The sequence below is a fragment of the Candoia aspera genome, chromosome 1, assembly GCF_035149785.1.
Source record: "Candoia aspera isolate rCanAsp1 chromosome 1, rCanAsp1.hap2, whole genome shotgun sequence".
Classification (NCBI taxonomy): domain Eukaryota; kingdom Metazoa; phylum Chordata; class Lepidosauria; order Squamata; family Boidae; genus Candoia; species Candoia aspera.
The window spans coordinates 227,777,021-227,789,674 of NC_086153.1; the positions used below are offsets into that span (position 1 = coordinate 227,777,021).

Here is a 12,654-nt window from a genome sequence, read left to right on the forward strand (position 1 = left end):
ATGCTATAGGTTAGTGCTTTCCTTTGTAGCCTGCAGTTTCCTATCAAATGCTTTTAGAATAATCATTTTCTTCTTTATTAACATCACCTGGGACAGGGAACTTGGTGGACACCAATGGCGGTGCTTGGGGACCACCAGTGCCTACAGACACCACATTACTTCCCCCTGCCCTAAAAGGAGTTAGAGTTTTCACTTTGAAGCCAGGAGGGGAAAATTCCCTCCTCGCGAAGACTTGGTATGTTTCCTTTCACTAAGAGCTGGAGGGAATCAATGACGTCTCTGGCTAATCAGCAGCCCAAGCTCTGGGGATCGAGATGGACTTAGCCTGTGGTTTGTAAGGAAAGTGTTTGCTCCCCCTCCTGGCAGCAGCTTTTCCGGGATCTGGCTGTGCTAATTGCCCGGGATGAGCATGTTTACTGTCTTCGGACTCCCAGGAGGGGCCATGGCAAAGCATGGGGCCAGGCTTCTCCCCGCCCCTGCGGCTGAGTCAGCTCCATGACTAGAGAGGCAGAGAGAGAGAAAGGCCCTCTGCAGTGTTCAGTAGCCCATGCAAGCTCTGGAGTCTGCCAACAGCAAACTGCAAACCTTAGCAGAGTCTGTACCTGTTCCGTGTTCTCAAGAGGGCTTCACATTATGCCAGGGCCTGGGTGGCCAGAAGAGATGCCCTCCTGGCCCAGTCCCTGCCCTCTGCCCAAGGCAGTCCAGCATATTAAAGATGTTCCCCAGGTGGTGCACCCACTTTCTATTATTCCATCCGTCCCCAGCCTGGAAGAGTTTGCTAGTAGTTCAACGCTCCATGGCATCAGTCATATCTTCCATCATGGTCGCTATACAGCTCGCAACTTTCTGTGGACATTGGCTTTCCTGAGTTCGCTTGCTTTTCTCTTCCATGTCTACGCCGAACGAGTGGAATTCTACTTCCAATATCCACATGCCACCAAATTGGAAGAAGAAACTCTCCGTAGCATGACTTTCCCAGCAGTAACTATCTGCAATCTCAACCCCTTGCGCTTCTCGGAAATCTCTGGCCATGACCTCTATTGGGCTGGAGAGTTCCTGGGTTTCTTGGACAGTTCCGATAGGATTGTTGCTTCTCAAAAAGCAGATGCAGAAGTTCTAAAGATCTTGAGCCAGAAGCTGCAGCAAAGCAAGGGGGAAAGAAACTTGCCCTTTGACTTTGGGGAACTCCATGATCGTGCTGGGCACCAGATGGACCAGATGCTGATGGAATGCAAATTTGGCGATGAGTTGTGCAATGCCAGTGACTTCAAAACAGTGAGTCAGTGTCTACCTATGGGGATTTTGAATCTTGGGAATGACCAACCACAGAGCTGGTGGGAGGGTGGTATGTTTTTGTCTCTGGGCCATGGATAGTGAGAAGGTGAAGCAAATGTATCAGCTTCTTTGCCTGCTGCTAAAAAGAGATGCCACTCACAAGAACCATTTCAAAATGCCTGAAATGTCCTATTCAAACTCATTAGGGGTTGAGTAGATGCTCAAATGGAGGGCCATCAGTTTCATGGCTTGGGGAAAGTTTTCCAGGTGTTAAGGTGAGTAAACGGCTTTTGTACCAGCCTCAGAGCATCAGGAAGAATGTGTTGCTTTGACAACTAAGCTCTCATGAAAGAATCATCCACTGTGGACTTTCCTGGAACAAGTGGTATTTCTTGTCTATCATTCTAGTTCTTCTGTCTGCCACAAGATGTGCTTGCTTGCTTGCTTGGGCTCAACCATAATTGCTGGGTAATACTGACACTTTAAGAAAATGCAAGTGCTTTAGTATTCCTCTAATTATGGAGTTAATCACAGAGAATCCACCATCCCATGCCTCTGTCTCTCTTTCTCCCCAATATGATGTGGGTATTAGTGCTTAAGTTTTCACACTGGGGGTCCATGGCTGCTGGGTCCTACATTTTGTGTTGCTGATCCTGTGCTTACACTCAGAAAAAACTTTTGTTAGTTTTAGTCATCTCACCATCAATACTGGATGATACATTCATTTTCTGGGTAGCAACAGGGCTGTGGGTGGGGATGGGGAAACAACCCAGCTTGGTGCTAATTTTGATTTGTTCTCAACAATCATGACATATTATATTCTGATTTGATAGTTGGGATATCCTTGGAACTGAGATCTGCTGCTTAGATCGATGGCAGAGGTACCAGATACAGAACAATTTAGTTAAATCATCATCATCATCTTAAATTGGGCTGGCTATTTTCTGCATACAAAGTGAAGGCAATTCCTCTTCCTGAGGAAACAAATCTGTGGTTGTCTCCTTGGCTTGCCCACCCTCCTGCCAGCATGCTCCTTCCCTTTGTGTTGGCTCTGGAGAGAGAATACTTCTGTGTCTTGGGGCAAATGCCAGATTTTGCCTCTTCTGACCCTGTAACTTTTCCTTTCCCATCTGGATGAGATGCCTGTCCTCTGAATAAAAGGGAATTAAATGCCTGAAGAAGGGAGGGGAGAAAAATTTGACCTATCCCAGCATGATGCTAGCATGTGCCGCAGAACAGCCATTCTATTATCTCTGCTTGCAAAGCTTCAAATACAATTAATACTGTTAAGCTTTACTAGACTCCTGCTGATCAGCACTCTAGGTCAGCTCAGCTCCACAGGTGTGGATTGTGATGTGTCCTCGATCATTTCTTTCTGTGCCCCTTCATTTTGGCACTGCATATTTGGGGATAATTGTTTGTTTTATTTTTGTAAAGGAGAAAATCCATTTTTAAAAGAAGTGTTAAGACCATTTCAGCTATGAGAGAAGAGAGGTTTTGATATCCCAAGTGCCAACCAATCAGCTGCATGCACAGCCATTTTCTGCTGAAAACTGGCAGAACAGCTTTTCCCTGAACTCAGTTTTAGACAAGGAAGTATACACTTGTAAGTATGCTGTTTCAGCAAGAAGATCTCTCAAGAAAGAGTCATCTGCATTTTAGAGTCTGTGTATACACATATGCAAGCAAACAAACATTCCACCCTGGCAAACCATCCTGGTTTTCACCACATCCACACATCAATTCTTATGTTGACTTTTGTTCTTTCAACTTATCACTTCTGTCTTTCTGAGGATCTCATCAGCTTCATCCAACTACTTTCCTGGTCTTCCATTTCCTTTCAGCTCACTCGCTCCTTTTTCATATATTTGCTTTGGGATTTGATCCTCATTCATCTCCTTATATGACCAAGCTACCTTAATGTACTTCTTTTGTACCATTCTCTCCTGTATTCTATTCAGCACCCATTCATTCTTGGCCCTGTCTCTCGTTCCACCACACATGCTACTTAAGTTATCTTATTTCTCTAGCACTGAGCTTTCATGTTTCTCCTGATATATCCAGCTCTGACGTCCATATAATGAAGTGAGCAGAATAATCATCTCGTGCACAGCCATTTTAATTTCTCTTGCGGAGCATTCATTCCTTGCAATAGATCACATACTGCCCATTGCTTTTCTACAGCGTTTGTACACCATTTCTCTATCCATTTTCCTATCTTTAGTAAACATTCTACCAAAGCTCACAAATTCAAATACCTGTTCTAAGTCTTTGACATTTATGTATAAACTGCAATTGTTCAATTCATTTTCTCTGTCAAATGGAACTACTTTGATCTTTGATATACTAATTTTCAGATCTATATTTCTTGTTGTTAGCCCCCTCCCTCCTGGACTTCAGAAAACAGCTGAAGACCTGGTTTTGCTGCCTTGCCTGGAATAAGGAGGGGAAGAGCCATTCTTGGGGCTGGCTGATTCCTTAGTGCTGCGGGGATCAGTTTTATGCCCTTATGGTTGAATTAGATCTGCCATGGCTTGGATTTTACTGCATTTTATTCTGATTGATTAATGGCTGTATTTATGATTCTATGGAATTTTTAATTGTTTTTATTGTGAACCGCCCAGGGTCCCCCGTCTGGGGGAGATGGGCGGTGATAAAAATTTGATAAATAAATAAATAACATATCTAACATATGCAGCAAATCATTTGCATTCTCAGCTAACAACATAGCCAGCATACAAAAGTACAGGTACATTATCATCCCCAAATATCAAGCATTCCATATACTTTTATCCATAAACACATTAAACAACTAAGGCAACATCACACATCATTGTCTTAGTCCCTGCTCAGTGTTGAACCATTTGCTAAGCATTCTATTTATTCTCATGCATATTTTATTTCTATCAACAACCATTTTTACTGCATTCAACTCCATCATCATGTGACATGTTCCACAATTCAGACCAGTGTTTTCACTTATCATGCACTTTCTCTAAATCAGATGAATAACAAAATCTTTCCTTCCTTCCATCATACATGTTTCAGTGGATCAGGAAAAATATGGTCTGCACATAGCGTTCCCAGAAAAAAAATGCATTTCACTTGCCAAATTTTGCTCATGATCACCTCTTGTCCCTTTTCAATAAGCATTTAGACAAATATCTTCCCAACCAAATGTAACAAACCAGTCTTCCTGTATTTGCACTGATCTTTGCTACTTTCCTCTTTGTCTAGGGGATCAGTAATAGCAGTCTTCTAATTGTAAGGCACAGATGCATTCTTCACCCATATGTTAAACGAGCTGCACAACCACTCCGTGAGCAAAGCATATTCATATTGTAACACTTCTCAGTTACACAGTCTTTGCTTGCAGCCTTACACATTTTTCAACATTCTCACAGTATTTATTGCAGCTTTTTCATCAGATTTTTTTGTACTAAAGTATCAAGCATTCATTTCAGTTTCATTCTTCAGCTTATCACTATCATCTCCAAACAACTTTCCCTCACTTCAGTTTCATTCCAGTTTTTTTTCATCACTTTCATTTAAATCCCATTCACTCTGCTGGAAGCTCCTTGTTTAGCTTTCTACACCCACTTCCAAAACAGTTTTTAAAATTTCCGTCAAAATTACCCTGTATTGTTCTGTCTTTTTAAATCATAACCGTTGACTTGCTCTCCTTGCAATTCTCTCTATTATACAATATCTTTCTCACATCATCATATTTTACAGCAATCCTCTTTTATGTGCTTTTTCCCTCATCCACAGCCTCTTTCACTTCATTATTCCACTAAATATAGGCATTCATGGGGGAGGGGAGAGAATCTACAAGTTGTCAGGTGTGGTGTTGTGATTGAAGCCACATTCCTTTTGTATATGCATATGACATTATCACACATGTGGGGAGGGGGCTTTGATCAGGATGCTGCACCCAGCATCTTGCAGATTTTGACCCCCAGGTGGGATACTGCTGCCACAAAACATCCTTTTTCATTTAATTTACATTATTACCTTTATGCTAAATCAAGGATAGATCTGCAAAGGGTCTATGTCATTTCTGAGGCCCTGCTGTATCACTGCTGGGTTTACATTTTTCTCAAATGCAAATGATGCTTGGAGGACACAGGTTAATATATGTGGCACATTATCTGCCCTGCTTATAACTTTAAATGTTCTAATGTATCAGTATCAATGCACAGTATTCCATTTGTGGGAGAAGAAGGCACAGCTAGAAAAATCATGTTTTTTTTACTATGTTTGTGTCTTTTATGAACACATGCCACAAACCAACTATAACGCTGAAATTGCAAGAGAAGTAGGAAGTCGTGTTATTCTTTTAGGTAGTTTTTAATAATTAAAAAAACAGTTTGCTAATGGCATATGGAACTCAGTAGTTCCACATCTGTGCAAGAACACAAGTTGCTTTGAGTGAGCAATTTAGCTTTCATTAGATTCTAATGAGTTCAGTTTTGTTTCCCCTTTCTGATATAACCAGTGAATACATTGTATCAGTTTTAATTTTCCATCTATCTTTGTTGCTATTGTAGGTTTAAAACAAAATATTGCATAATTTTTCATTGCCCTGCCTTGACAGGAAAAAAAAACCAATTTGGTTTTTATTTTTTGGAGCCTAGAAATTCCTTTATTCCTATCTGAGGTCAAAAGAGAAAGTTGGGAAAATATTGCACAGCATATTCTACAGTTTTAAAACAAACTGTTGGTGACATTTGTAGTGTTCCTGAGTAGAACATAAACAACCCTGTACCTAGGAGTAATGTACATTTCATGCAATTTCTGAAAATATCATCATAAAAATATTGGGTGGGGAAGTGATAAAGGAATATAAAGATAGAAATAGCATCAAGAGAATAGGTTTGAAAATAGTGTTTTAAGCCAGATGTCACATATATGCAATTTATTTGCATGGTAGGCAATGTTATGTAAAGTACAGAAAAAGAGTAAGAAGTAGTAGGCAAATAAATTGGAGATAAGAGAAAAAGAAAGGAAATCTTACTGAATTTAGTTTACAGCAAGATCATTCACTATATCTCTCCATACATTTCTATCCATGCAAACCATCCTTGTTTCCACAATGTTCATACATAGATTCATACATGGCTTTGCATTCATTAAATTTTTCACCTCTTTCTTTTTGAGGATCTCATTATCCAACCATGATTTTCTCCGACTTGCCTCACCTTGCCTTTCATTCTCTTTACCATTTACTCATCCTACTTTCCAAGTCACAGTCTTCAACATACCATGGTTGTCACCAGAGGGGCTCAGAGGTATGACCTCCACTGCTTATCACGGCTTTGGTCAATCAAAGCTTTCATCTAATGCTTTTAGTAATAAACAGAAGGGGTAGATGAGGTTACCAGCAGTAAGAACAGTGAGGCTCAGTTTTGGCACAGTTTGACTAGGATGTCACAAGTGCCACCAAAGCCCAACTTTATCCGAAACATGTTCATGCTAATCTATGAAAGCTAGGATCTCTAGTTTAGAGACTGTCTTGCAAGTCAATACATTGTGAATCACATCCCATCAACTCAGAGGTACAAACAGTAATTTCACACATACTCAGAATACCATAGTACCAAGACAACATGCTAAGATAAAATATGCCCTGCAACAGCTATTACACTTAACCAGAAATGCGAATACACTCCCCTGAAGCAGAAGCTAGTAGTAAAAGACAATCCAATATTGGGGGATGGGGGAGAGTGGTTGATGTTCTGAGGATTATTTATAAAGTAGAAAGAATGGAACTCTCCCGGGAAAATTCTAAAAGCCTGCCGGATTCCTAAATGCATAGGTGAAAAGAGATGTGAAGAATAACCTTACCTGGGGGCTTGTGCTAAAGCAGGTCACTTTGTATTTAAATCAAGAGGTGCTTGTCCTTTTAACTCAGGAGCAATAGATCAATAAACAACAACAAAATCCAATGAATATGATAAATCCTCCTTCTGCACTTTCCCCCCAGCAACTTGAGTCTTGTCCTGAGTTCATCTTAAGGTCAAGATGTCATGATAGCACATAATATTAGATGTCACTTTCACTCAGTGAAAATTCTTTTCTCTTTGGCTCTTGACACCAGTTGCTGGTTGAAGTGACCTGGGATGGGTGATCACTTTGTGGGTCTACATTTCTGCTTTTAAGCACTACAGCATATCCCAGTTCTCCTTTTTTACTGAACAACAGAACTCAGTGGTTTGGTTTGCACAAGATGCCAACATGGTTATTATGGACACTTCGATATACAGTGTTTCCATTCCCCAGTCCCTCACTAACTAGCTTGAAACTGATCTGCAATTGTCTTTACTGATCTTTAAAAGGCAGAGGACAAGTAGGAAAAACCACAAGCCAATCAGAGTTCAGCTGATCAATAGGGCAAAAAAGATTGTTTGATTCGTCTCCTATGTACCCAAAACTTCTGCAGATCTGGAGCAACAACATCTATTCACCTCCGTGCCACACAAGAAAAGAAAAGAAAAGAAAAGAAAGACATGCATCCTACCTTACCCCTCTCCATGTTTCCAGAACATATTGTGCACATTAGTCTGGTCATTTGCAAAAACATTTGAGCAACTGCTGCAGGCTGCTCAGCCCCTAGTTCACTGATGCATTTAAATATCTCTTAGTAGGTGTGATAGCAGCAAGATAGTATGTTGGCAGCTGCACAGCCAGTGAGTTTTCCCAGTAGCTGTAATCCTAGTTTCCTGTGGCTGCAGAAATGGCTGCATTGAGTTGAGAGTGATATATATTCAAAACAAAAGCCCAGAATTAAGTACCAGGAATAGGATATTAAAGGTTGCCTCTGGACAGTGGGAGAGAGACAGTCTGGAGTAAAAGGAATCCCATCATTGCCTCAGCTCCATGCAAAAGGGAAAGAAAAGAAAATGCTACCTCCACTATCCATAAAGCTGTTGCTTGTACCCTCACCTCCCAGCACCCTAGCACTTTGCATGTTGGCTCCTTCCTTGGAGAAAACAAGGTGGAAACAGAGGCCAGGTCTCCACTGCCCCTAATCGTGACTTAAGCATGCCTTGGCAACACCTATTTTTCTCTCTGACCCCTTGATGCTGCCTTCATCCTGTCCCCAACCCATGTGTGAAACTGCCTTAAATTATCATTAGCTGTACTCATATTAGAATTAGTATTCCACCCCCCTCCCCTTCTGACATGGTCTAAGGATAGTCTCAAGATATATAACATCCGCTATACGTTGCTCTCTATTATTGTGCCAGGAGACCAGCTGAGGGTTTTTGACTGATGGGGGCATGCATACCCCTTCCCCTCTAGCCCCTGATCACCCTCCTTGGCTGGTCTTCTGCTACTCTCTCCCCAAACAGGGGGACAAAGCTTGGCATGTGAAATGTCAAGAAAATGGCCAAGTAGTCTTACTGAACATGAACAATGCTACGTTTGACTTGATGGAGACCTTACATTACTATTTAAATGTAAACAACAGGTTGGAGTGCAGGTCATCACCATGTCAACAGTCAACTAGATTAATACAACAGTGCTGAACGGCTTTAGCCAGCTGTAATTCTAGCAGTTTGCACAAGGCTGAAATAGCTCAACAGTGAAATAACTAGGATAAATCCTAAACAAAACCGCTTCCTCTCCCTTATGGCTGCTGGTGATTCAGGTTCCTTTGAGATTCCTTGGTGCTTGTTCCCCCCCCCCCCCACACTTTACTCAACTTGTGTTAAAACAGACCCCATCCCATTCCTGCTGCGGAATTCTGATGATGACATACTGGGTCCTCCCCTTCCCTTCCCTTCCCTTCCCTTCCCTTCCTTTCCCTGATTTGGGATTCACTATTGCTGAGGATGAAATCCACTGCCAAACACAGAGGGAGCTAATTCTGGAGCAGTGCAAAAACCCAAAGGGAAATGTCCTAAGTTAATCCATTTACTGTTTTCTCAAAATACCTTGGGCCATCAACTAACCAAATAAGAGCAAAACACAATATAAAATGTTCTGTGAGCCCAGCCATTGAGTTTGTAAGCTCTTGTCCATCCGAGGACACAAATGCAATTTCCCCTCTGTTCTTTCAGTAGTTTGTTCTGTGCTGTCCATGTTTAAAGTGAACAACACTTCGGTATCTCTCTAAAACCTTTGCAAATGCCAGGGAACCCTCCGGGCCTGAAACCAACACCAGGCTCTAACTGGGTCTGGGATGTGTGTGTGCTTTTGCTTGTGAGTGGGATCAACCAAGCAAATCTCTGCCATGACTGCCCTGCAGGAGAGAGAGCTTGCTTGGGAATGGAGGGAAGCACACATTTATTTCAACTGAATGGGTTTCTTTAACTGCCCCAGTCTATCATTCCTCATTCAGCTGCATTGCCACCCATTACCCAGATTGGCATCAAACGTTGTTGTTAGAATTATGGCTTTTTAAGCTGGGCTTTAAGGGTTACTGGGTGTTTGGGGGGCCTTCCCCCATGATCCTCTGCGGGTTCTCACATTTGGGTGCAAATTAGCAAGAGCTGGGAGACTAAGCTGAGCCTTTGGCTATAGCAATCAAGTCCAGAATCTCCAATCCTCCCTTTAAGAATATGGCCAGCTGGGGCTTTTCTCAATCACACAGCTAGAGGGACAGGAAAAGCTGCCCAGCTGGAGGGCTCCATTGTGGGCAAGTGACCGAAAAGCGGTCTTCATGTAGGGCATACAGATCGTGGGGACTGAGTCACAGGCTCCTGAGAGTCTCTTCCACGGTGCTTCCATGTCCTAAGACTCCGTGCCGGGAGTGGAGGCAACTGCTACACAAGCTGAAGCTCGAAGCCCTTTCGGCTGAAGGTTGTGGCATGCTCAGTGGCTTGGAGCTCTGCACAGGAAGGGCCTTAATTCAGTGTGACAGCTCCACTCATTGCAATAATGAGAACAAAGTGCGGCTGCTGAGCGGCACCGCACGCAGGTGCCAGTCGACCAGCGTTCATCACTTCCGAGCTTTTTGGTGACAAGCAAAGCCTGGTGTGAGGCGTATGTGTGTATGAAAGAGAGGTTACCAGCAGGGAGGGGTTTCTGGCAATCAGAACCAAAGGCAGCAGTCATTCTCTGAATACCATATTTCTTGGAACCAGAATGCTTGGGGTAGCACCAGCTGCCAAACTATAGCTACAGGGATTCCGGTGAATTTACCTCCTGGATTTGCTTCTGCTGGCACGCCATGAAAAGAGGAAGCGTGCCATCTGACCCAACACATGGCATGCCTGAGGCTGCCACTTCAGCCCTGACCCAGATGGCACTCGGGCATGTCACAAACCCGTCGATGCCACAGCCAAAGCTACCCATGCATGTGAGCACCACCTGCTTCACAACATTCATCCAGGAATGTTTTCTGGACAGAGATGCAGAAACATTTGCCAGCCTGGTGAAGTAACTGCCAAATCCAAAAAAGAAAGAAAGAAAGAAAGAAAAGAAAAAAAGAGGGCACAGCTAGCCTAATACTGCCAAGTCGACCCTATGGGGGTCCATGGTAGCAGGGAGATGCATGAAAGCATTCTTCTGAATTTCCCAGGCCTGGAGAAATATACAGCCATATATTCTGTTGCCAAGAGAGAAGATAGCAACCAGGTGTATTTTCATAGAAGCCATCTTTCTGCCCCGACACTTGCCAGGCTCTGAGAAAGCAACCCTCTTTCACACCGGCTTCTAAGAGCTTCTGAGAGCAGTGGCCAGGACGGGCCGAGGGAGTCTGTGTTTGCAGTATGTCATTGCTGAGAAGAAGGAGTTTCCCCTGCCTCTCCTTCTTCTGACTGCCCTGAGTCAATGGGGCGAGGATTATGAGCCATAAAGCTAGTGATCAATGGATGCTAGTGGGAATGTTTCCAATGAATAAAGCTGGCAAATGGGAGGAAAGGAAGGACTGAAGGAGGGGGAAGGGAAGGTGTTTCTTATAGTTTTATCCTTTAAGAGATAAGATACTACAGCACTGTGGACAATACAGGATTGGGTTGAGGAGAATGAAAGGTCTTTTGGATTGAGTCCTGGAGCAGTGCCTGCATCTGGAGGCAAAAGCAGAATGTTGTCCCTGCTGGGATGGTCTCAAATCGGGGACAGGTACCTTGGGTACTAGACACCTGATTCATAAGATACAGATCTCTTTGAAACATGGGAAAACCATTTTTGAGGTCTATGAGACCCACTTGGATTTGGAGATTACAAACACTCACAAAATGGCCATCATGGGGGCTGGCACATTCACAAAATAGTTATTAGAGTGGCGGGTGTAGCCTGTCACAGGATACCTATACCCTCTCCAACTGACCATTTTGATTATACGCTATCAGATTGGTGTCAACTCTTAAGTGACCACATAGATATATTTTGTTCATGACAATCTGTTCACAACCTGGCCTTCCAACAGTGCACCCATCGCCACTGTAACTGAGTCCGTCCGTCCACCTTGGTGCTGGTCTTCCTCTTCTTCTCTTTCCTTCTACCTTTCCCAGTATTAGAGCTTCTCCAGAGAGGTAGGCCTTTGCATAATGTGTCCAAAATATGATAATTTGAGCCTGGTCATCTGTGCCTTAAGTGAGAATTCTGGATTGATTTGTTCAATGATCCATTTGTTTTCTTGGCTATCCATGCTATTCTCAGAAATCTTCTCCAACACCAAAGTTCAAAAGTGTTAATAGTCTTCCCATTCTATTTTCTCCAAAGTCCAACTTTCACTTTCATAGTGTTACAGGGAATACCATTGTTTATGCTGTTCTGATCTGTGTAGATACAGACCCATCATGGCATCTTTACCAAGGCCTTCATGGCTGCTGTACCAAATGCTTCTCTGTGGTCTATTTCTTGACTGCTTGTTCCTTTGCTGCTGAAGATTGATTCTAAAAGGCAGAAGCTGTCCACCACAGTGATATCAGTTCTAAGACTGGTCTGTTCTGAGACTGGTTGTTGTACTTGTTGTAATTAGTTTGGTCTTCTTAATATTTAATTGTGGTCCCAAGTTTTTTCACTATGTTCTTTGACTTTCATTACAAGAACTTGCAAATCCTTTGCATTTTCAGCTATCAGAGTAGTGTCATCAACATAGCATAGGTTATTAATGTTTCTCCCTCCAGATTTCTGTGGTGTTGGAGGAAAATTCTGAGAGTGCCTTGGACTGCCAGAAGATCAAACCAGTCCATCCTCCAGGAAATAAAGCCAGACTGCTCACTTGAGGGAATGATATTCAAGGCAAAACTGAAATACTTTGACCACACAATGAGAAGACAGGACACCCTGGAGAAGATGCTGATGCTAGGAAGAGTGGAGGGCAAAAGGAAGAGGGGCCGACCAAGGGCAAGGTGGATGGATGATATTCTAGAGGTGACGGACTCGTCCCTGGGGGAGCTGGGGGTGTTGACGACCGACAGGAAG

At 42.9% G+C, this 12,654-nt stretch overlaps 1 protein-coding gene across 1 annotated transcript in view; it reads left to right on the plus strand.

The window, feature by feature from the left end:
• The first annotated feature begins 545 nt into the window (after nt 1-545).
• Nucleotides 546-12,654, plus strand: part of ASIC4 (acid sensing ion channel subunit family member 4) — a 265,892-nt gene continuing 253,783 nt past the window's right edge. Inside the window, exon 1 of the mRNA XM_063288957.1 lies at nt 546-1,275. Within this exon, the coding sequence (XP_063145027.1) occupies nt 634-1,275 (642 nt within the window). The 5' untranslated portion in view covers nt 546-633. The remainder of the gene's footprint in view (nt 1,276-12,654) is intronic.